This window comes from Schistosoma haematobium, chromosome 1 (genome assembly GCF_000699445.3).
Source record: "Schistosoma haematobium chromosome 1, whole genome shotgun sequence".
Taxonomy (NCBI): Eukaryota; Metazoa; Platyhelminthes; class Trematoda; order Strigeidida; family Schistosomatidae; genus Schistosoma; species Schistosoma haematobium.
This window is the reverse complement of record NC_067196.1, coordinates 63,697,006-63,722,349: the sequence shown is the minus strand read 5'-3', so window position 1 is coordinate 63,722,349 and position 25,344 is coordinate 63,697,006. Positions and strand designations below refer to the sequence as shown.

The following is a 25,344-nucleotide window of genomic DNA, read 5'->3' as shown; positions in this document are numbered from 1 at the left end:
ACAGAAGCCAGTCCTTTGCAGCTTTCTTTCATGCCACGACACCATGTCATGCACTGACCACCTCTCCGCTTTTTCCAACCAGCCCCAGAGTCGACAAATAATGCACGACGTGGAATTCTCTGGGACGACATTCGTAGAGCATGTCCAAGCCACCGAAGTCGGTGTTTCAAGATGGTAACATCGATTGCATTATCATCTCTGTGCCCGAAAACACGATGCCGAACCTCTGCATTACTGACATGGTGTTGCCACTGGATGTCAACAATCCTTCGGAGACAGCAATGATCGAACACAGTGAGTCTTCTAACGTCCTCCACTCGGAGGCCAGGTTTCACAAGCATCGAGCAAAACTGCTCTCACTGACGCGTTGTAGATCCGACCTTTACAGCCAGACTAACATCACGAAGGCGCCAAAGGTGACCCAGAATGGCATAAGCCGCTCTGGCTTTCACTATACGTGCATTGATCTCATCACTCACACCCCCTCCAGCACTTATGCAGCTACCCAGATACACGAACTTCTAGACTACTTCTATCTGTCCAGGAAGGACGTGTACCCTTTTTAAAGATAAGGACAACTAACGACTCATTCCATGACGTTTGTACACTATCTAGCTCACAAACCTTTGTAAACAACGTCGTCAGTTCCTTAGCCAGAAAGTCAAAACCAGTGATCTCAGCAATCGCTGCCGTAAATTAAAACAGAACGAACTTCTGCGCAGTATACTCGTTTTTTTAATGAGACGGATGTCAACTTCGCCATAGGTGACGGAAGTTGGCAAAAGCCAAACGAGCTTTATGAATCCGTGCAGAATTCCGTCAGACACCCGCCCATCATGGCTGATAAAACTTTCAAAATAAGTGAAGTTTTCAACGCGTTCGACTACATCACTCCCTATCCTTAGTTCACGTAATGACGCAGGCCAATCCTGAAGCAACAGCTTGCATTTAAAGGGGGAGAAGGCCATCCTAAGCATCCTGATATTGTTGCTCAGTGCTACAACAGGACACTGCATTTTACCGGCGTCCTCGCCAAACAGGACTGTGTCATCTTTGTATTCTAAGTCGATAAGTGGATCTCCTGGTAGGAGATCAATGCCCGAGAATTCTGTCGACGGTGACTCTGCCCTATTACGTTTACCGAATTCGGTAAAACAAAGTTTGAGTCTGAGATTTTAGATATTGGAAACCAAGTGACTCAATTACTGAATTATTATGAATGGCGATTACTTAAAACAAGAAATTACTTTTTGTAAACACTGTTGTTAAGAAAGTAGTTCCATCATGTACACCAATTAAACATCGGGATGATTTAAAACGTACCCGATGAAAACTGATTATAACTCAACAAGTGGTAACTATAACATGATTTGTAAAGAAGCTCTAGTCAATTGCAAAAGCTGATAATTAACTGGAAATATCAGAGTTAAAGCACATATCATGTTGTACATGCATTATGCTACCTACCTTAATGAATACATGGAATTCTAACCTTGATATTGAACGATCAATTAATTGTAACTGAGTAGCTATTTATTTACAACCAATTGAATTATATGTAGACATGTAATTTATTGAATTAGTACTAGTGTATTCCTTGTATTACCTACTTTTATTACGTATCATTTTATTAACAAATCACTAGTTTATAATATAGGTCTATTCTAATATTGTTAGTTTACGGCATAAAATTCGTGAAATTTGTGAAAGCCATACACTATTTGTTTCATCTTCAGCCTTATGTGACTATAGACCAGATTGTACAGACTGACGCTTCACAGCCGGATAACGATGCTAAAGATGACACAGTGATATCATGCGCTATCACATGGATTTCAAATGATTTAGAAAACTTGACAGGAAAGTTGGAGAAATTGCTTAAATATCACGGAAAAGGTTGGTTTTTTTCCTTACTTTATGCATATGTCAGTACAATGAGCTTCAGTTATTATTAATCAAGGTAACTTCCAGTTGCCAACGTACGAAGTATAGTTTTCATGTAGATACACTTTAAAACGTATACAACTACGGAATATTTCATTTGTAAATAATCCATTCGAATAATACTAAATAGGTTGGCTACGCTAGGAGATAGTAGTATAATCGAGCGGAATATGTTGAACACAATCCACTCTTCTTAACTAAACATGACTACTGAACGTTTTAAAAGTCTCTGAAGACTATTTTTCGAAACATCTATAGAAGAAAAGATCCATGTTTTACGGAAGAGTGTATATGGATACCATAATGAGAACTGTATAGTGCTAAAAAAATTCCATAGTACAACAGCTGATTAACAAACGTATTGAATAAAACAATTTATAGATTTCAAGACAGCTATCTCGTTTCCATCTTTTCAAGTAAATTATGCCGTTTTACCATATTTTGAATTCATTTAAAATGTCAATATGACACTATATTTCTAACAGTAAATACTTCAGATGTGCGTAATTTACCCTAATATTTGTTTTTAAATAATGGTACAAATTATTATGAGTTTGCAAACTAAAACTGTACGTGGTGATATAAGGAGTTCCACCTAAAGAAAATAGACTACTCACACAGACATTTATTTTTAAAGCTGGTCCGCAGATTCCACTTTTAGGAAACTAAATACCTCAATCTTGATCAACTTACGTTTTCTGATTCAAAATAACCATTCGATAAGTAGCAATTACTCTTTTTAGAATGCCATATACATGTGACTGCTAAGTGTGACTACTTAAACTATAATTTGATCTATTCACGGTTTGTGTCTGAATATAAAGACTTTAGTCTCAATGCATTCATTCTTAAGTTTCTACTAGTTTACAATGATTTTTCTGGCTTTCATAAGATTGATATATGCTACAAAAGCGTATCACTGGTGATACTGAGATAAAAATCTAAATAAAATTATTATCATTATGAGGTAGTAAATTCTCACTAGATACATCTAACTGTAGCATTTTCAAACTAGTGAATTAAGCGTTTCTTACGCGTTTTTTAAACAGAAAACTTCAATGATCAAGACCTAGACAACGAAGAATTTCATATAGGATTTAGTGAAAAAGTATCTCTGATTTCACTGACTCTTGAATTAAAATGCAAAGTGAATTGGTTAAAAACGTGTTTTAATCAATTAACAGGATATACTTTTAGAAAAACAGTGAAGTGAGTTAAAACTATCATTTCATGAATAGTATGAAAAATTTAGGAAGTTGTTCAACGTGTTTATTCCAGTCATTTAGTAAAGGACAATGAACATATTATTGTGAATGTCAAAAATAGGAAATAATAGAGTACACTGTAATTAATCAATAAGATAAAGATGTAGAAAAAATTCCAGTAGTCAGTTTGTTTTGCAATATAATAAATCGTTTAGTTGAAAAAAATATTGGCTTGCAAGAATAACCAGACAAGAGTTTATTCGCTCACATCAAAGTGTCGACACACTATAAAATTATGTTGATAATCAATGGGATTAATATGGACTGCATAAATTATATCACTGCACTGATATTCTATATCCAGTAATCTTTATTAGAAGGCCATATCTTTATCGAGCTTCTCATGAACCCGATATCTATTTCTTTTGCAACTGCATAATTGACAGAGAACTATATATATATATATATATATATATAATATATATATATATATATATATATATATATATATATATATAGCGCTGACTTTTAAAGCCTTACAAAAGTAATTCTACCATCATAGAAAACATAAATTAATTTCGTTCCTTAAAATAATGAGTGATGAAGTATAATCTGAGAATTTATTGCTTTGAAAAAATATTACATAGAGAAATTATTGCATTGTGGTGTGCTACTTATATTGACATAAGTAGTAAATGATGTTAGTCGTGAACAGAAGGTCTGGCAGCAGAGACAAGAGGATCGAACAGTAAAGAATGGAAACAAAATGCAATTTGTATAAAAATGCAAGAACAATGAAGTCTGAGTCATTTTGAGACAATCGATGGACATTTCACAAATTAAGCATTTACTTTATGATTGTTAGATTTTACTAACAAGTCCTGTAATTTTGCGTTAGATACATTCGATTGCCCCCACTCGTGTTCTGTTCACTACGGTATGTGTACAGGCTATTTTAAAGTGATGATAAGCTTGAACGATTTCATGGTTTAAACAGTGGAACAAAGCCAATTTTTGTAACGTAACACATTACATTTTATCACACCTTATATTATTGCTTAGGTAAACCCTAATTAAACAAATAAAATATCCCAGTTTTAAGTCATTAATGACAAAAAGGTTAGCACTGCTCACAAGATTCCGTTCGGAGAAAAAATAGGCCACTGAAGAAATGTGGATTACACATGTAAGACAGATATAACGGTGTACAACGTGGTATAGTTCTTTAAAAATTCAGTAATATCCATTCATGGACATAGTAATTGATTCAAATTACTGAGACAGTAAAGTGAATAGGAAGCTTAACATATCAGGATGAAGAGAAGCAGGTTATTTCGGAATAAAGTATGTAAAATTTGAATGATCCTAAATAATGTGAAAGTTTTTGTTACATCATATGCTTTCGTCTGGGGATCCCGAACAATATTCTCTAATTTTGTAGGGAGTCAGTCACAAAACCTATCATAATTACCCATAACTATGAAATCCCAGTATATTTTGGCGTATATATGAGGTTATAGCAATAGATAAACGTTTGCTCATTAACACAGGAAATCACCATTATGTAGTTTTCAGCAGCGTGTGATGGAGTGTACGCCGAATGACCAAGCATAAATGCATGGAGTAAGATAAAGTTATATCAAGAAGTGTATATAATGGTATAGAGCAACTTATGTTATTTACTAATACTAATACATATTTAGTAATAAAGAGAATAGGTAAATAAATGCGAGAAGTGACTAAAGGTTGAAATAAATGGATTCTTTAAGGAATATTACATAACCAAACAGATATAAAGCCTTTGGTAGATACTTCATGTATCCTTAACTAATATTTCATAATTTTGGTGGGAAATATATCAGATGTTTTAAGATCCAAAACGGTGCGATGTATAGTAGGAGCTAGCGAAGATTCTCCGCTCATTTCAATAATAAATTTTTCTTCAATAAAATATAGCTGTACATAACTTGTGATTGTCTTTATTCTGAGTTCTTCAACAATGGTTAAAGTGATTTTTTCTTGTGAATGTTCTAGTTTTCACATACTTGTTTAAGTGATATGTAACGAAAAATTCTGGCTTATTTAATGAATTATAAGATATTTCGATTGAATGGAAGTCAACGTTTTTAGTCAAAATGAAGCAAATCTCTATTTGTCTTCTGCGTGTTCTAGGTCGATATGTGGATCTCCCGATAGATCAATGCCTGGAAATTCTGTCGAGGAGAGCGCTATTCCCGTCAGGTCTATGAAGTTGAACAAAATTGGAGATAGTGGACAGCCTAGACGGATACCACTTAAGGTTTCTATCCTCAAGAGACAATAGTTATTAAACAGAATCGTCTAATATTTTTAATTTGTAGAGGCAAGGATCACATGTATAGAGCAAAGCTGCCCTCGACGACGCGTTGCAGACTCAACCTTATACACCCAAACTAACGTAACCGTGCCAAAGATATGGCCCAGTTTGGCGTAAGCCACCGTAGCTTTCACAGTACATAATTTTTTCTCATCACAAGCAACAACTAGTACTTACGCAGCTACCCAAATACGCTAACGGCGCAACTACATATGTTGTTATCAAGAGTTGGCGCAGATTTAAAGATCATTTTAGTCTTGTTAAAGTACTTTTTACTTGGACTGTTCCGAGCCTATCCCATACTTACAGATACGAGCTAAGGGGGAAGGCTGGATATCTTGTGTGTCATGAAACCGTACGATTGTTACCCCGTAAATAGTATGTTTTTAACATTGACTAAGAATGACAATAAAATCAATACATATTTGACCATGACGAAAGCCAACCCGCTCTTCACGCGTTGATCTTTCTAGGGCCTTTGACCAAAAAATCTAATCCACACGGGAGTGAAGCGCCGTCATAATATACAGTTCTATGGTACCTGGTGACCAACAATATATCGAAGAATAGCTTAAAATTTTGTATGAGTTGATCTGCTCATAGTGCACAGCGGCAATCGGAGTTCCACTCAGCGCGGATTCAGCAGAAATACCGGTATTTCGGTGAAATAAGGATGCCGAACTTAGAAATACAGTTCATGAAACTTGATAAGTAGTATCCACGAGCAAATATAAACCATTTAGCTTATTTCAATATATATTGAAATCACCATATGGATACTGAAAAACCCTGGGTTTCGTTTAAAAACGCTCACATCCTACAAAAGTTTATTTCCAAAGAAATTTATTTTGCTTTTTTAACTTTCAGTTTTTTTGAATAAAACTCCAACTCTTTGCCTTCGAGAATATAACCATCTGCTCGACCGATTTGACCAGGTCTAGAGGATATACAAGCTAAGCAGTGATAAGGTTATCTCGATGACTTACCTAACAGACGACCCGTAACAAATGCTTCTTTTAAAGGTTCTTCTACGTTTGCTTGAGGCAAAGCCTGACGAGTTTCATACTTTTTCAAGGCTGACTTGCTTCGTTTCTTCAACAAAATATCTTCCTCCGGATTTTCCTGTGTAACTGTGTGTCCTTTTTTACTAACGACTTTACGGCGACCAAGTTCTTTCAAATAGTGAGCTTCAAACCATTGTCTGAATGGGGCTCCGTCGATCTGAACTATTGCTCTCTTGACAAGAGTTTTTGTTCGGACAAGTTCATTACTAGAAGCATTATAGACAACATCAATTATTTTAGTTTTCCGTGAGATAGCTTGAGAAGGCCAGCTGAAATTCCCTTGATCCAAACGCATTGCACGGAGCTTTATATTTCCACCTCGGACACGAACTGTATGGACACGTTTGGCTCCAAGCTTTGTCATTGCTGCTGGACGTCCTAACTCGAACTTTCTCTTTTTGCGATTTCGCTCTCTACGAGCTCCAGTTTTAGCCCTTTTATGAATGCGATCTCGAGCAATACCTTCAAGAGAAATTAGTACATCCAATAAGGTTTTAATAAATGAGAAAACAGGTCACTAGCCGTCAGATGACATGATTACCCTGAGACCGCAACGTGACACATTTTGCAAATAAAATCTTTAGTTTGTTAATACATACATTCTAAGACGTTCTGAGTATTTTTTGTGCCTGATATCACTGTAGTTTTGGTGGACAGTAGTGAGACACCGGTGGTTTATCTTGACTGCTATAGTAGTCGAGGGAAGCAACCATATCCCGATCTAGTAGTACAATTACGAATATGGCTTCATTGACTAAACTGTTAGTCGAACGTTACATAGATAACATGACGGGTAGGTTGAGAGGAATCGGACAATTGTAGTTGTTAGAACCACATGGCACTAGAATACTCTGGTGCAGAAATATTTGATTGAACAGAAAATACTTATTCTAGCTACAGCTTGGAGTTTACATATAAATCTGAGTTTTATCCTGCGAACTTACCAAAATTTAATTCCAAAAATTTACGTAGATGCCCGTCACTAAGCAAAGCAGTGGTGCGTCAGAAACTATAGCACAGCCGAATGTAAGTAGCCTGGTGAGTGCAACTACTGGCGCTTCCGGAAAACAATACACTTGCTAGATGAACACCAGCCAAAATAATAAGCAACTTTTAATTGAGGATGTGCCGGGTCTTAATTGTGATATCGAGCTGAAGCACGCCTTTGGCTTTTACTTTAAGCAAACGGAGGGTTCTGAATATCACAGAGCGAGAACTCACTACACATCATGGTTCTTTTTATGCATCCTCATGTCGGGATGAGGAATGGAACTTAAGGTAAGAGACAGACGGTTTAAATACTTCCGTTCATAAGTAATTTATGTAACCCAAACATAGATGGAAAGCTCATTCAAAAGTCAGAACATCCGACAAGGTATCAAACCCACCCATGCTGCAGACGATCTAATGATACCGCCAAGTTGTGTGCACAGCAGCAAGCAAATCAAAACAAATTCGGTAAATTTCAATAAACAATCATAGTACCCTAAGCATACATACATCACAGTATCTGAGCGGTATGTTTGAAAACGATAGCCCGCAGATTACCAGAATTTTTCTGACAAACGTTTACACAATAGGGTGTTTTTAAGCTAAGAGATATCAGTAGTGGAAGTCATGTGCTTATGTGTTTGAACGATTTCACAGTTGGGATTCAACAAAGAGTTGGGGCGATATCTAACTTGTTTGGCTAAAAGGTTGTGCTAAACGGAATGCGCCAAGAAGTAGTTCTTGAATCAGTATTATTCCTCCTGAAATTTAATGGACTTCTTAGTCTTCCATTATCGTTGTGTATATTATTATTAATGGTTTTATTCTTAGCTTTGTTGTTGTTATATGCCTGTAATATCAAGATATGGAGATTGATTATAAGTAAATGTGATGGTCTAGGTCTCATAGGCAACCATCGGAAGGTACCCAAATGATTTAGATTTTGGTAGTTAGTAATAAATGCTTCCATGTGCATTATGACGAACATTGGTCTACAAAGCATGGACAAATTTGCAGTGAATAATATTGGGCTGTCTGTTATTCAAATACAGATTGTTTTTAACTGAGGCCTAAAAACTACTGCACTCTGTCAAATGTGAAAAAAAGTACAAATGAGTGGTAACTACTAGAAGTAATTATGGACTACCATTACGTATATTTTTATGGGATAATTATTAAGCAACTAGATTATAGACATTAACGAAAATGTGTCCGTATATATATTCTTTTTATCATGAGCTTTCATTCCGTTTATTGTTTAATGCAACACAGTTAAGCATTGTTAAGGTATTCCCAGCTTATAAGTTACAGTTTTCCACAATCATGGCCACATTTGAGTTGGTCTTGTATAATTGTTTCTTTCCATTTTACGGTAAGATGCGTTCGGGTCTGCCTGTATATAAACCAAGCATATCTGAAATATACGATCCGCACAACAGAGACTAATATTATGTTCTGGACTGAACGGAGGGGCTAAGAGAGTTGTTATACAGATGGCGAATATGGACTCAGAGTCGACTCAAGGCTGCTAGTGTTGTTTGACGTATCATTGGTTCAGCACATGGACGAAGTCATAGAAATTGATATTGTAATTGACGATTTTGTCACGTTATATTTGACAGGCCGTAGAATACAACATACTATGCCACCAGACAACTGCTAAAGGCCTTAGAGCACTCTGATCAACACGTATGGCATCTAGCCTTATCTGAGTTAAGTCCCTCTTGGCTTTATTTGTATCATTTGTTTGTTCTAAACTCGAGTTGTTACCCTTTGTCTAAAAAGAAGACAATGAAATGTCAAAAAGGTTTAAATAACCGCACATAAATTGATTCCCGGAATTTTAAAATGTTGTACGACAACAGATTGGATAAACTTAACCTATTCCCTCTGTCAGATCAGAAGCAATTTGATCGCAATTTTTAATTACCTACGCGTGTTACTCCTTGTGAAGACATAGGCCGCCGACCAGAAATTTGTAGTCAACTCTGTGCTGAGATTTATATTACGGTTTTTTCCAGCTGCCATTCACTCTTTTGATATCTGCTTCCAATTTTCGATGCTGTGTTTTCGTTGATCTTTCCCTTTTCCATTAGGATCCTAAGCAAGCGCTTGACTCAAGAAGCAATTTGATTATTTCCTCATTGTATGCCTTATCCACTTTCACTAATTTTTCCTGATTTTCTTTCCTGCTGGAAGGTGGTTGGTCCTTTCTCATAGTAGGTTATGGTTGATGGTACATGATCACCAGATTTTGGATATCTTGAACAGATAATTGTTTACAGTTACCTGCAAGCACTTTTAAAAAGCAAGTTTGCTTCCAGTGGGACGACATTGATGACTTCATCTCCAACACTTCTCAGTTCTAGTTTTTAACTGGCAACAACTCTAGAAGAGCTACAGGCAGAGTTACTCGATAATACGCTCACATCTGACATGGCTTGATGTTTATCCTCTTCCAGAACGGAATTTACGAGGATACTGAAATAAACCACAAGTCCAGAACAGGTAACTTGTGAGCTGACTGTTGAATGAAGCTTATTATATCAACATGTGACTGACGTTCCATCTGCCAATGCATTCAAAAAACCGGATCAAGAAGACCACAATCTCAACGACAATCTCAGGCTACCCAGCCTCCAGTATTTTTGAGGCTGAAACTGATATGAGTGTTCGTTTGTTTAATATTCTTTCATAAATAAGTCCCATTGTTAATTGAAAAGATGAAAACATGTTCTCCTCTAGTGTGGAGTCTATTCCTTGCTCCTCAACTGTCTTTCATGTGCTGCTTGAGATTTATTGGGAACTTTGTAAAAAGAACATTGCATTGATTGCAAATTTACTTATCAGTATCCCATCTTATTCAAAGTTGGAATTTCACTGACCACATATATAAAGATCCTTTTAACTTTATCCATTATATATTATTGCACCATACACTACCAATGAGCCTATCGACACATTGTAGCGCACAATGCTTAGGCTGACAGGAATAAATAGTACGTAGCAGCAGTCGGATATTCCACGTCTGTCAGCAAAAGACTGATAATACCGGATTGAAGAGAACAGGAGGGGAAACAGGGAAATTTTATTAACAACAGAATTGAAAGGATCGTGAAGCATGCCAAGGGCAACTGAATTAACGTTCGAAAACAAAGTATTTAATTGGTGGCTTTCATATTTTTTTGAAGGCATCCTTTAATTTTGGTTTTAATCACCCGAGTTCTCGTTCACACCAAAAATACTGAGCCGTCAACGAGTTGTCAGGTCGATTAAATAGAAGCATATGTAGCGTGGTGTCGAGTTGGGATTAACTATGAACACCGCTACCAAGAAACACGTGCCAAATAAATCAGAAGGCGTAGGTTGAACGTAACCAAAGAAACCCATAAAATCCCCGAGAAGCCAATTACCGGAAGGCAAGTAATGGACCAAGTCGAGTTATATTTGCTGGCGATCTCGTGGCATCGAGAGGATACCGAGATCGTGCCAGGATACAAGCCTGGTTACAGAAGGCAACCGAATTCGCGCGAAGTTACAATCGAAGTGTAAGTATAAGAATGGAAGCACAAAATAGCTGTCATTAGCACAGTTAAACAAAAGCACATTAAAACAGTCACTGGTACACTTGGTTATAATAATAAGCGTTTTTATTAAACCAGTCGTGTTCTCGTGATAAATGTGAGTCACTACACATATCTTTGAATAATGATTACTGAACACAGAAAAGATTGCATAAATTCATCAGGGCCATATCTGGTCAACATGAATTTCCGTGCGGGAACATGGTATTGGCGACTGAGATTGTGTGGTCTTGAACCAATCAAGGGCTAATAATTTAGGTTCAGGATTATGGAAATTGTGCGCAATGCCTATCATACCCAGCATATTAACCTCTCAGCATTCTCGATCAGTAAACGAACTTCAAACAAACCCTGATATCATCTTGTTGACGCTCGGTAAAGTATCAGAAGTGGTCTTCATGAACAAGTTTGAGTATAAAAGTAGGATGTTATCTACCATCATGAATGAAAGTAAACATTTCCCTGATGTCGAATTCGAAGGTGTTAGCATACTGGAAGGAAGTGTAAACACGCATCTAGTGAAAGTTTTATACAAAAATACCATCGATAAAAAGGTATTAAATTTTCTAAAAATAGTGGATTTCGAACATCCTTATTTACATCGATTGCTCGAAATTCACAAGTAAAATATTTCTGTACGATATATTTCACAAATGTGTTGACCGACTACACAAATTCTACCTAAATTGCCAACGAAGTTTTAGAGATTCTATCCGAGGTGTTTACGTGAGTTTTTTCCGAGGGATACTTTTTAATTGGTCATTTATTTAGGTGATATCAATATCAGTGGATATGTGAATGAAATCTCATTTATTTGTGAAAGAAAGTAAGACACGCATTATTTATTAGATAAGGTTAACACTCTTCAAATTCACATCCGTCTTTTATATTGAGAGAAGTATGGCTAGTTTTCTCTCCTGAACATACTAATAAGTAGAACAGAAAATGCTTCAAACAAGCGATCCATTCTTAGAAAGCCAACTTTGACAGACAAGTAATTTAATTATAACAGTCATTACCCAGGCCACGACAAACAGTATTTGCTGAAGGACCTATTTAACGGGATTGATTTTACTTGCACAAACGACGCCACTCATAACGAAGTAAGGTTCTTGAACAAAATATTAATGGGAAATGGTCATCCTCCAAAATACGTAAATATATGGAAACGTCATAGTGTAATGAGACTCACTATATTCTTGGCACAAAAATGTCTATCAATATGATTTTACCTCACAGACTTTAGTCAAATAGTTTTATATTGAAACGCAGGCTCAAATAAGTTATTAAATGTTGGGGACGATAGATCCCTAAAACTTATAGTTTGTAATTTTATCTTTGTGGAGCTTGTATGCAAATGCATGCTTGGTCATCTTTTACCACCCAAGTACATAGTCGATGGACGAACTTATCGATTAAATATTTAAAACCTTCTATGACAATATCGATTACATATATCTGTATATATACGTTTTAAATTGTGTTTGTTGGATCACTCGTCTCTGGCTGTTTGCGGGATATACTTCCCATCCCAAGCTTGGACTTCTCCCTCTAGTTAGCGGGCCTGGGACGCATCAATAGCTAGCTTACTGGTCTGTGGTCACCGAGTCTTGTTTCGCGTTCGCAGATTAAGTGAACTCGTGACAGCTTCAAACCTAATATTAACAAACGTGCTACGCAGCAAAGATCGATGCTTTAACAAAAATCTAAAACGCACGAAAATGATCGTATCACATCAGACTGTTTGCCGATGAAAGTGTCTACGTTTCCACACATACGTAGTTAGGAGCGACGGTGATCTCCGAGTCAGATTGTCTAAACGTGTACCTAAATGGTTGCAAAAACAAATAAGATCAAATGATTAAATTACATTGGATGACAAACATCTATCGTCCCCTATTGACAAACATATAGTCGAAACATGTCACAAGTATGAACTTAACGTAGCTCTTGAGGCGTTTCATAGAATGTTAAACAGCGTGTATTATGGCTTATTGAAGCCTTTGACATACACAAGTTTGACCCCCTGTATTTGCTCAAAAACAGTCTGTTCCCATCCCAAGCCTATCTTGGTAATGCTAGCTTACTTTTCGGAGTGGTGGTGTAACTAACTAAGAACTGGTGAGAGCGTTCTTTCATCGTTTCAACAGTGTGAAAGTAGTAGCTAATACGATTTAGGAGATCCACACTGTCCTCTGAAAAAGAATTAAACGTTAATGAAGATAAACGCAAGGACACTTAAACATGGCCGCACGGCTCAGCTAAAGGCTCACTGTGTGAATGTCATATGATAAAGAATGTTTAATGGTCCGTTGATCTAATCTGTTTCGGATAAACGACTGAATGTACTATGAATATAAATCTGTTTAAAGTCGTATACTACACCTAGGACAGCCATATTTGGGCAACGGAGGTAATAAGAAGCCAAAATGAAACTTAAACTGGACGAGCTTATTTCAATCTTTCGTTGAAGATGAGAAGCGGGTGAATGGAATGTAGCGGAGAGGGAAAGCCTGCCAACTGAACTTAACAAGGTATGATCCATTATATACAGCCAGACACAAATTAGCTAGGGAAATATGTTGAATGAAGTGACATATAAATACTTTCAATTAAAAATGGGCAGGGTTGTGAGTGAATAGTTGACAAGGTTAGGGTCTCACTCTAAAAAAAACAAATTGATTGGTCTATATGGTGGCTAGAATAACCTACCTGGGCGTGACAGTACTTAATTGACTAATTACGGCTGTTTTCCCACGTGTGGGAGCATTCTCCGTCAAACTCTAAAATGACAAATTTCTTTCAGTTATATTTAATTGCTATTCATCATTTTGATGTCAGATACAAATTGCCGACGCAGTCTGTTCCTTGAACGTCCTCTTGCCCATAAGTATTATGCAGTAAAAAACACCTATGGAATTCGTGCACTAGATTAGAAACATGTCTGTCTTTGAAAATGACACTAAATTGTGTACGGAAACGTCGGTTTGATTTTCAAGGATACATGTCAGTAAAAGACGACAGAAATCAGAAACGTAAAGGAGGTGTAGCTCGATTCATCAGAAGTGCTATCCCATTTATCGTTATTGATAAATTATCCCATGAGAGTGGGACGTGTGAAATAATACGTTGTCGCTTGAAATACAAAGGACAAGATCTGCTGGTCGGTTTGGACTACCGCCGTTCAAGCTGTGGAGTGAATAGGGTCTTGCTAGACGGTTTCAATAATTGGTCACAACGTGATCGATGTCAAATCCTAAGAGACTTTGATGCACCTACGGTAGACTGGAAAAATCTGAGAACTAAATTGTCAGACAATTCCCTCGAACAGGATCTAGCTGATGCAGTTATCACATGTGCCCTAGTGCGACATTTGGGAGAAGAGACTACGTACGACCCGGACTCTGAATTATCCTCACTAGATCTTACATTGACTTATTATCAGGTGATGACACAAACTCCGACCACATGCCACGCTTAGGTAAAAGTGTTCATGAAGTTGCGATCTTTAACTTTCATTTGGTTGTCAAAATTGCGCACGCAACAGCCCAACCCAAATCTAACATCTGTAAAGTAAGTATTGAAGATAATATGCACTCAGAATCCACAGCAGATTTGTCAGTAGAGTAGGAGTCTACAATTGAAACAGCTTTGGATATATTTCGATATTTGTACATAAAACCAACTACACCCCACATTCGTTTAGACTACACTAAGGGGTTCGGCAAATTTCAAAACATGATTCAACATAAAATGTAACGGAAAGAGAACAATGAAAATTCCTCTGTAGCTTCTTTGTTGAACAGTATTTTCATTTATTTGTTCCTTCTCCCTGTTGTGTATTCAACCTTTGTTCCGATCTCGTTTAACCAAATCTTTTGTTCTTCAGTCTTCCTCGTTTGAGCCCTTATCATGTGATTTTGATTAAAAACTTATCTTTTGTTACCTAAGTTATCATTGCATGCGGCCGGACCATTGACAGTAAGGTCGTGGTTGACTAAGCTCAAGATCACGGCGTGGTTAAGTGTGATTGTTAACCTCTTGATCGTCTGCTTGGGAGGATTGCTGGAATCCCTCCGGACAGATATTTGATCTCATCTTGTTGGGAATATTTTTATTGATTCTCAGGTATCAAACCACTTAGAATTAAGTGTCTCTTTCATCATTTAGCGCGCAACTTTGTGTTAGAGAAACTTCTGACTCTATAGCGCAGGCTGTACTGTTTGGGGTATTTTGTATTTATGATGTAATTTGTTCTGTTTTCTAAATAAGAACCGCTTATATTGAGCACAGAGTTTGTGTTTTGATATAATATAATACGAGTATCTCAAAAACGTGTTGCGATTTATATAGAAAAACGTGGTCTGATCTAATCAAATAAATTTCGGGTTCGTCAGTCCGTTGTTCCAACCGAATATTGGCTGTTCGGTCGCTACATAGAGGTTCGCACTGATTTTTGTAAGAGGGGAAGAATGTGGATTTATGCTGCTGGGTGCCGATGAGACAAAATCCCAATATCGAGAAGCTCAATATATTTGTGCCCCGAAGCTCTGTAAGTCTGGAAGGTTTTTACCAAGAACACCTAGTTAAGGAATCTATAGGTGTTCGTATTCTTTTTGGTAAGAGGAGAAGAAGACGGAAGAGACTTAACTCACTGGGTACTGAGTGACGACAGACGTTTGTTGTTTCAGTTTCCGTTTCGAAAGGATAGAAGGATAGGTGGCCTGTTTCAGTCCTGGCAGTGATGACTTTCCAGTTAACCCAACTTTCCTTTGAAAGAGTCGACATATGTAGTTTCAGTTACGTGTTGGGGTAATGAATTCCGTTTGTTGATGATTCGATGGGAAAGTCGACATAAAACTGACAAGTAATTTGTCCTGGACCTATGAACACTTTTGGAATATCCTCGTAAATTCTCTGTTTTCGAATACAAGAAAAAGGAGGATATATCAGATGCAAATTTATCACTAAGTAATTTGGAATCGGTAATCAAGTCCTCTCTCGTTCTTCGACATGAAAATGGAGAAAGGTTCAGTTTAGTCAGTCGAACATTTAACGGGAGCTTTTCTATTCCGGGAATCAGCTTAGTTGCGGTTCTCTGAATCTTTCCAAAAGCTCACTGTCTTATTTTGGACAACGACTAGCTGCCTGAATGCAGGTCCCATGTATTGACCACAGGGTTCAAAATTTTTTGGCGGCCACCGCACAGTATTTCTCAGTCATGCCTGAGAGTGACTTTCAAGTCGTTGTGTGTCTAGACAACAGGCAGCGCAATGTTATTCATTGTGTATGCATTAGTACTTTGATGACCAATATACATCACAATGCACTTGAAGGCCTTTATCGGCAACTGAAAAGTTTTAAACCAGTCTGATAATTTCTCCGGGTCATTTCGAAGACGTGCCAGCTCCATATCTTGACATCGTCACTGTAAGACTACAAATGATCATTTGGTTGATCAAGTTTCCATTTTTCTTGTTAGGAACTGATCTAGCCCTGCGATTAAGTTTTTTAGGAGTTTCCTGCTGGCTGCCATTTGGAAGATGGGGGACAGAAGTAACTTATTTTCTTCAGCCTTTATTTCTATCAGACCTCCTTGAAATCGGTCTTTCATCCTTCGACCCATGTAAGTCAATTAATATTAAGCTTGAGGTGACTTTCACGTCAATTGTTGCATCGGTTGAGTGAGTACTGTCTAATGTGTCTCGAACTCGCTAGCAGCATTTACCATTGCAATAGCCTCGGATAACAAGCTTTGCATCCAAGCAGCACTTTCAACGAGGTATCGACAGCTTGGACGTTGGAAATGGCTTTTTCTCACTGTCCAGCCATCAATCAGGAGACCAAATGTCATTATGGTCTTTTTGACTATTCTTTCCAGTATTTTAAATTCAACACTGGTGAGGCTGACAGGTCTGTAGTTCGATAAAAGTTGTCTTGGTCCCGTTTTATGTATGGGAGTGACGATTGCATCCTAGTCAAGTGACATATTGAATATTGCAGTTAACGGGGCCGCAATATATTTTGTAAATCATTTCAATATTTTGTTGTGTAGTTCATCTGTTCCTGTTGAATTTTCCATGCCCAAGGTGCCTAGAGCATTGAGTACATCGTCTCGACCACAATCCACGATGAGAAGGCGGTTTGTTGACTTTGTGAAAACTGCCGCGAAATAATTTGCCATAGCCTCCACTTTTTCCTTATCATTCTCTATCATTTCAGACCCGGTCCCTACATTAATTAGTTTGAGAATCCAATGCTGCACCTTTGTCCTGTAGTTTATGTATTAGAGTAGTTTCTTAGGCTGCTTAATTGTACGTTGTGCTAACTGCATCTCATATTTTTTCTGAGCGTCCTGGATTTTATTTATACACATATTTCTTACTGACCTGTAGCGTTCCATCGTACTTATGGCAACGTTCCAAAATTTCTTCTCTTGTCTTAGTAAACGTCGAAATTCCGGCCTACCTAAGGATGACCGTGCTTCTTAATCTTTGGGACTCTCCGGGGTGTACATGGTTGAGTTACCCGATTGTATAACTGCCCGAAATGAGTCCATGCTTCTTGTACCGATGCCCTTCAGTCAATTTCCTCATTTTTAGCCGATGCAGCAGAGTTGACTGCCTCCATATCTGTCTTCCATATGCTAGAAAGCGCTGGTTCAACAGTTTGGCAGGTCATCTCAGCCATGAATTCAAATAACATAGTTGCATGATCGCTTCTTCCTAGAGATGAGAGGAAAGTCATCTGATCGACTTCATCACAGTGCGTGAAGACTAAGTCCAGGAGAGACGAGGAGCTTCGTAATTCATATCCGGTCGGATCTCTAATGTGCTGGAATAAAGCTAGTGTAACTAAGGTTTCTAACAGTTTGCAATCAAATGACGTCCATGGCTCTACTTCTAAGTTTACTCAGTTTACATACGGTGCATTAAAGTCACCTACTATAAGGCTTTTGCCCATATTACACCAGGACTTAAGTCTACTTGAGAGGAGGTCGTCTATTACACATTCTGGGCTGCGCTACACTACAACTAATCCAAGATCTTGCCATCTATACTTCAGCCTGCAACGCACCAGTTCACATGTCCCTGAATCATGAGCTACTGTATCAACAGTTCGTATGGTTAAGGTACTTTTCGTGTACAGGATAACCCCACCTCTCCTACGGTTTAATCTATCAGTCCTGGATAAAAAACAGACAAGTGGATTTCATTATCGAACACTTCTAACGTTAACCATGTTTCTGAGACAGTAATAACATCTAGTTTTTCTACATCCACCATTTTCTTGAGCTCCGTCATTTTGCTGTGTAGGCACACCTTTAATTCTGTGGAGAACTTTCCCTTAACACCCAGAGTAGTTTGGGGATCGTTTTCCTCCAAACTTTTACAATTTGGAAACCCACATGTACGAGGTTTTTAACTGATTCGGGGTCGCTCATTTATTTATACTTCTGCAGCTGGTCTCTGTTTTCTTACTTTTCTTTTCCTGTGTGACTGTGAACCGATCATTTACCTTATTTTGTCTCTTGATCACATGCTCTACACCGCTCAGAATTGGCTCCCTGATAGTTTGTTTAGCGTTGATATGTAGATTCACATACCTTTGTGTTGTCTATAATTCGTTTCTTTTTGGAGTGGTTTTAATTTTTCCTTGTAACAACGCCCATATCGGTGTGCTTTTTATCCGCTTCCCCGACCGGGTCCACCTTTATGGTCTCATCCAAATCCAAGGCTGGGCTCATGATAACGCTCTCTATTTCCTCGAAAGCAGAATTCCGATCATTTACTGCTGCCTGATTATCTGAGGGCAATGTTCTAGCTATGTTCTGAAGCTCAATCAGCTCAAGAATAAGGAGAGATTTTGTAGAACATGCTTTGCACAGCCAACGTAATAATGGCTTGCAACACCTTTTTTACGCAGCCGGTGTGAGTCCGGCAAACACATTTTGATACAACATACTGCCGCTGTCACATTGCATTCTGTCATCGACAGGGAAATAACATGCAGGACTGCACAACGATATTCTACTTGCAACATAATTAATTTTTGTGATTTCACAGCGAAATCTGATCTCCAGAAAAGTGGCTTTTAAGGTTTGATGAGTGACAGATACTAAACACAAACAAAAACATACGTTCGTATATAACTATCTAACAGCAATAGTAGAAAAATCCAACTTCATTAGTTACAAAAAGACCTTAACAATTTAGGATATAAAAAATACTGAAAGGCACACTGAACGAGGAGAAAATGTCAGTACCCTTTGTTCTATATTGTATATGTACTAGAAAAGTACAGATGATAAACTTGTCTCGGCAAAAGCTATACTCTTGGGGAATCTTCAGCCAGAATAAACTCAATTAAAGTGTAACCAGACTTTTTCAAACGACCGAAACAATAAAATTAACTCAGTGAGGAAAAATAAAACTTTTTTAAATAGCTCATGTTTTGGGATTACATTTGTGGCGGGGTTTGTGAGGATGTGCGTTGTAGCTCGTTGTTTAGATTATTCGTATGATGCTGTAGTGTATCCACATTTCATACTTTAAATTGATGCTGAAAACTTTCATTTATATGTGTCATCGTAGTGTGCGTGCTTCTTGAGTCGCCATCACTTGTTGGTTTTCATCCCCTTAGGTTTTCGTCACACGCTTATCGAATCCTGATCGGGAGATCGATCTCTCGATGCTGGTAAGAATTTTATCATTTGTGGGGAAACCATCAAAAACCCTTGGAAAAATGCAACGTAACCCGCAATTTTCTCTGACTTGGAGCTTTCCCTTCAAATTTCAAATTATTTTGGAGAAATCCCTAAAAGTCTATTTTGGGGAATTTTGGGTTTTGCCCATTGTTCCCCAAAGTTTGTGTTCTCTGATAAAACTTCGAAACTCCTGAGTTTTATGGGAAAAAGTCTGTGTTTTTGACGATGTCTTAGTCAGTCAGGAAACGAAGGCTTATCATGAAATAACAGACGATAAAAAGATGACAAAATAACAGGAGAATTGTAGCTTTAATCTAAATGATTGACCCTCATATGTCGATGTATTTTTTTCAGTAACGGCCAATTGTCAAGAATACACATTGGAATTCAGAGTGATGTGATTTAAACCATAAGCCCGTGGAGCCTTCGTCACTAACTGGCAGTTACAATGTAATATTTTCAGGATTAGATTTTAAAAATTTAGAAGGAGCGAATTTACCAAATGTCGAAATGGAAATTTTCACTATTTTAAAATTCAGTCTTGAGCTTTGAGTTTCGTTTGGAAAAATTAAGGTCGGGGTTTCTTCATTATGAAGTTGCATAACATTCCATGCAATACCTTATCGTCTTCTTGTCTACACACTTAAGAGACTAAGGGTTGTGATTTTAGGTATAAATTAGCAAGAAAGGGTATTATCCAGACAACTGACTAGGTCACATCAGGTGCTTTAACATAACATCTTCCTTGGGAGTAGGTGCGTTTTGCAACCTAGGTTGAACACTATTTTCGATTCATTTTTCGGTTGCCTGGTTGATGCTTTTATGAATTCCGGGCATTGTAAAAATCAGTTATTACCAATTTTCACTTGGTCATCTATCACTTCACTTTTAATTTCGTGCAAACTACGTAAAGGGTTATCTTAACCCTGATTGACTAACCTGTAGCCTTCAGTATGCTGTACTTTTGCTCGAATGTTTACCGAAAATCTATACGGGTCTGGGGCTTTTTGCCAAAAAACTATGTAATTCGGAAATTAGACGCTTCACTAAGATTCCCTATAAAGTTCGGACTAGATCCGAAAGTATTTTTAAATAAACGTTAAACATTAACTAGTCAGAACGCTTTCGGTAAACCAAGTTAATTCTTTATTGATTTTGAGGTGTGTAAAGAAACATTGGATTCATATGGCACGGTTTAGGTTGCCCGAAATGTTTGTTATCAATAGCTAGAGGAACATTTTACATTGATGGGAGTTAGAAGAACTATTCATGTCACAAGTATACATTAAAGCCCGTTGAAACTCGGGAGAACACATACTTTATGGGAATGTAGTTTGGCATTAATCAACGAGTTTGTCTTATGTGTCCTTTGAGTAAATCTGGACGAATCAGTAAGACTATGACATTTCGAAGGCCATTTCTCAGTATCGTGTGCATCATGATTAATTCACCTCATCTAGGACGGATAGGGTTAGTGGATATTACCAGTCCTTAAGGTCACTAACTTCTGATCCGAGCCGTGTTGGTAGATTAAGACTACTTGGTTGGTGTCCATGTGACTATCGTAGTTAATGTTTGGAGATTCTTAGTGACATGGCTCAGAACTGATCACAATGGCGTAGGTGTATACAATCATTGTTTTCCCTTAAACCCTGAGATTAAAGTCACTTTATACCTTTCTTTCTACGAACTAGTTCTTTCTCCCTGTATCATGTCCGTAAATGAATGTTATTTTTACTATCATTGAAGTAACTGCTATGAATTTGGTGTTCATCTTGTTGTACTAATGAGGTGTGGCAACTTACATCGATGCATATATTATTATTATTATTATTATTATTATTATTATTATTATTATTATTATTATTATTATTATTATTATTATTAGAAGCTTTATTCAACATTATATTTTTGGTACAACATAGAATTCTCAGCATAAAGTATTTCAACAAGTTTCCTTTTCTTATACCTTGATCTATTGTGACGATAAATTTTGAATGATGACCGGTTAGATGCTAGGAGTTCGGTAATCCACATTTGATTAATGTTCATTCGTTTCAATGCATATTGCCAGCCACCATGATGTCGCTGATTGTACCTTTTTGTATCACGTATAGCGAAAGGTTGTAAACTTTTCATAAACGCGCCTGAATAAATTGTGAGCACAATAGACATAATGATGTGCTAAAACAAACAACAAAACAGATAACTTGATGAAATATCTAGATCGGAGGAACAGGTAGTTCAAATATTCAAGCAGGCCGCCGTATATGTTCCTTGTCCTACGTTATAACTCCGACCCACGATTTATCTTAGTCCCAGATATTCTTCAAATGTGGGAACGCTGCCACTTCCTTGCCAGTTTATACCTTGACTCATGAATCGGATCCATCTTGTTTCAGGATGATACACATTAAGTACGTAAACACATCTTTTCAGAGCTTCACCATCACATAATTTGAATGGTACTTGTTGTGGTTTTCCTTAGGATCTCATTTTCACCATGTAATGGCTAAGGCTAGTTCCGCAGAAACCACTGCTTCACTAGTAGTCTTCGTCTGCACTTATTACTGTATATACGATAGAAGGGCTAAGTCATTTTCAAAGTCCAAATCACCCATCTAAACATGTGTTTTCACTGTATTCCTTGTTTCTCCTGAGATGTGGATGTGTTTACAATCCAGACAACAACCAGAAAGATAAAAAGTGACGGTAGATAGTCTTACTTAATACAAGTCTTCATTTGAAGTATATCTATGAGCTACTCTCCATGCACAACTTTGAAATTCAGTCTATCGTAGGAATGCCATATGATAATGACAATCTTTTAAGACATTTAACAATGTTGAAGTTTTTCTATGTATCCTGTCGACTGCTTTCATATAATTAGGGAAGTTGGCGTATTGTGATGGGTTCATCCAATTGGCTGTTCAAAAATGATTCGCAGTTTGGTCGGTACACGATCTTACTTTATGAAAGCCAGCTTGTTAATCTAAAAGTTGGGCATTTACTGTATCCTTCACTCAATTTAGCGACACTTTTGGAAACTTTGCCTAGAATTAACAGTGCCGTTATCTCTTTGTAGGCCTGTAGCCCTTCAAACTGCTCTATCCACTTGTTCCATCGCTTTGGGACTCCAGTGATTTGTTTAGCTTTTTCCCTAACTACTCGCTTTGGTCTACAGTATTTTCCTGCAAGCTGTTTTGCTATATGCTTGAGAAACCTGGCCTTTCCGAGTTGACGATGTTAGACGACTCTGTGTTTAATCACTGTTGTCTCCTAAGGATTGTTGACATCCAGTGGCAACACTTAGTAATGCAGAGGTTCGGCACCATGTGTTCGTGCACAGCGATGATAATTAATTCTTGTTCTTTTCTATTATATCCACTTTTCTTTCTCTGTGTCTTCACAACTTCATTGTTATTGTGTAGCGCATATGTATTTGGTGCTTCATTGTACCAATTTTTATGTGTTCTAATAAATAAAGCTTTTTGGTTGTATCATATGGTTCTCTCATATTTTGTTCTGTTGTGGTTGTCAGATCTACGTATTTCTTTTTATGACCTCTAAAACTTCTTCACTAGTTTGTTCACTTCTATGTATTCTACGCGTGCCTTGTCTTTATTTTAGTTTAACTGTTGCTTACTGTTCTTTGTTTTTCCTTTCGAATCTTGTCCAGATTTTCTACAGAATTCCTTTCTTAATGTTTGTATTTCTTGAAGCCTAGAGTTTTCCGACATGTTAAAGTTGTTACTTCCGTAATTCCTTTCCATTTGTTCTCCATAAAGGTTTCTTCTCTTAGTGGATCTTGTAAGACATTGAACTTGTTGTTGATAGCTATCTTGAACATGCCGAGTTTGTTACTATCTCTAAGGAAGCCCATGTTAAAAATTCGTATTGTTGCATCCTTAACTGTCTAATGCTTTAGCTTGAGTTTTGACCTATCCATCACCAGGTGTTGATGTGAGTGTATATCAGTTCATTTCTTTGTTCTTACATTTTCCATGGACCTCCTGAGGTTTTTAATTTTGAATGTGTGATCTATCTGGTTTGTTTTTTTCCTCCGGTTAAACAAATGTGGCTTTCTGTATACATTTTTGGAGGAAAATACTGGCTCCTATGACCATATTGTTTGAAGTACACAGATCTAACAGCCTCTTACCACTGCCTTTTCTCTTCTCCCAGTCTTTGTCACCCCATGACGGCTTCATACTCAATTTCGTCTATCACAACATTAGTGTTTAGGTCCCCGTTTAAGATGATTAAGTCTTTTCCTGGGCTTTTTCTCAGGATGGACTTCAGTCACATAAAACCGGTTTTTAAAATATTTTGTGATATATTTAGTGGGTATGTAACACTAGATAACATTAACTATAATCCTTTCCTTGCCTTAATAATCCTTGAGTCATAATTTCTCATCCTATTTTCGCTTTTTGTGCTTCTTTGGATATCATCAGTGCAACTCCATGTGTGCGGCTCATTTTATGCCTTCTTGATCAGCAAAAGACTTCTCTACTGAAGGTAGTTTTTTGTCCAATAAGTTTGACTTATTAAAAGCACGGTCAAACTGTCTATTTCTGTTTCCGTGGCTACTTAAATAGCTCTCCTTGTCTCTCACATTGTGCAGACATTCCACCTACACATATTTGTCGTTTCACTGGTTGTCAAGATAGAATTGGCCTCAATGTTTTCAAAAAATTTTTGGATTTTACCATGAGGCATCATAAACAGTGTATATGAAAATTTCTCGTTAACGATTTTTTAGTGAGGTTCTTTTTATGAAGTAATGTTACTAATGCTACGCAAGGTCCTCCTTCACATGAGCTTGCACCCGACAGTAATCCAAGAAGGGTTCTAGGCGAAATCGATAGTACAGATAGCATGGCTAAAATTTTCCAATCCATTTTTCTTCGGTAGTTTTCTAGGCGATTACCATTAGCTATGTCACTTATATCAAAGCGGAATTTTTAGGGGTAACTTTGCAGTTTATTTATTTAAACAAACATTGGCAGAAGGAGGCACCAAGTAGATATGCACCCCACAATTCAATTTGTATGAGGGCTGGAATTATGCCCGGACACCGAAACCAAAGCAGGTAGTTCTCTTAGGGGCAACTCCCTGAGCCTTTGACCTAGAGGTCTAATCCAGGGAGCAGTGGAGTAGCGTTGGGAGATGCAGTCCTATGGTAGCCGGTGACCAACGATAGGTTCATGCACTATTTGTTCCTTCAGGATCCTGGAGCCCATGTGCGCCACTGGTTTGAAATGAAGGTCATCCAACTCCACTAGGTAGGTCCTCCATATCCACCAACCCCGGTAAAGCCATGAACATTCGCTTTTCGTCCTCTCAATTTCGTAAACAACCGTGTCACGGGAAGATCGTAAGCTAAATTTTCTCGGCAGTGGTTGTATGCGCGTGGCCATGTGAGAGCATTTCGAGAGGGAGATCTGACTCTCCCCACTCTGCCGTACCAATCAAAATCAAAGTGATCATA

General features: G+C 37.6%; 1 protein-coding gene across 4 annotated transcripts; it reads right to left on the bottom strand.

The window, feature by feature from the left end:
* Window positions 1-2,137: 2,137 nt before the first annotated feature.
* RPS8_1 (40S ribosomal protein) lies at window positions 2,138-8,111 on the bottom strand (the record flags this gene model as incomplete). Of its 4 annotated transcripts, none has more annotated exons than XM_012939708.1 (3): window positions 2,138-2,289; window positions 6,492-7,031; window positions 7,791-7,800. In XM_012939708.1, the coding sequence occupies 3 exons, from the start codon at window positions 7,798-7,800 to the stop codon at window positions 2,138-2,140; spliced, it is 702 nt and encodes a 233-aa protein (XP_012795162.1). The 4 variants fall into 4 exon arrangements, with proteins under 4 accessions (XP_012795162.1, XP_051074795.1, XP_051074793.1 ...); XM_051209342.1 differs by lacking the exons at window positions 2,138-2,289; window positions 7,791-7,800 and adding exons at window positions 3,093-3,599; window positions 7,958-8,004; XM_051209341.1 differs by lacking the exons at window positions 2,138-2,289; window positions 7,791-7,800 and adding exons at window positions 6,294-6,458; window positions 7,958-8,111.
* Window positions 8,112-25,344: the final 17,233 nt, after the last annotated feature.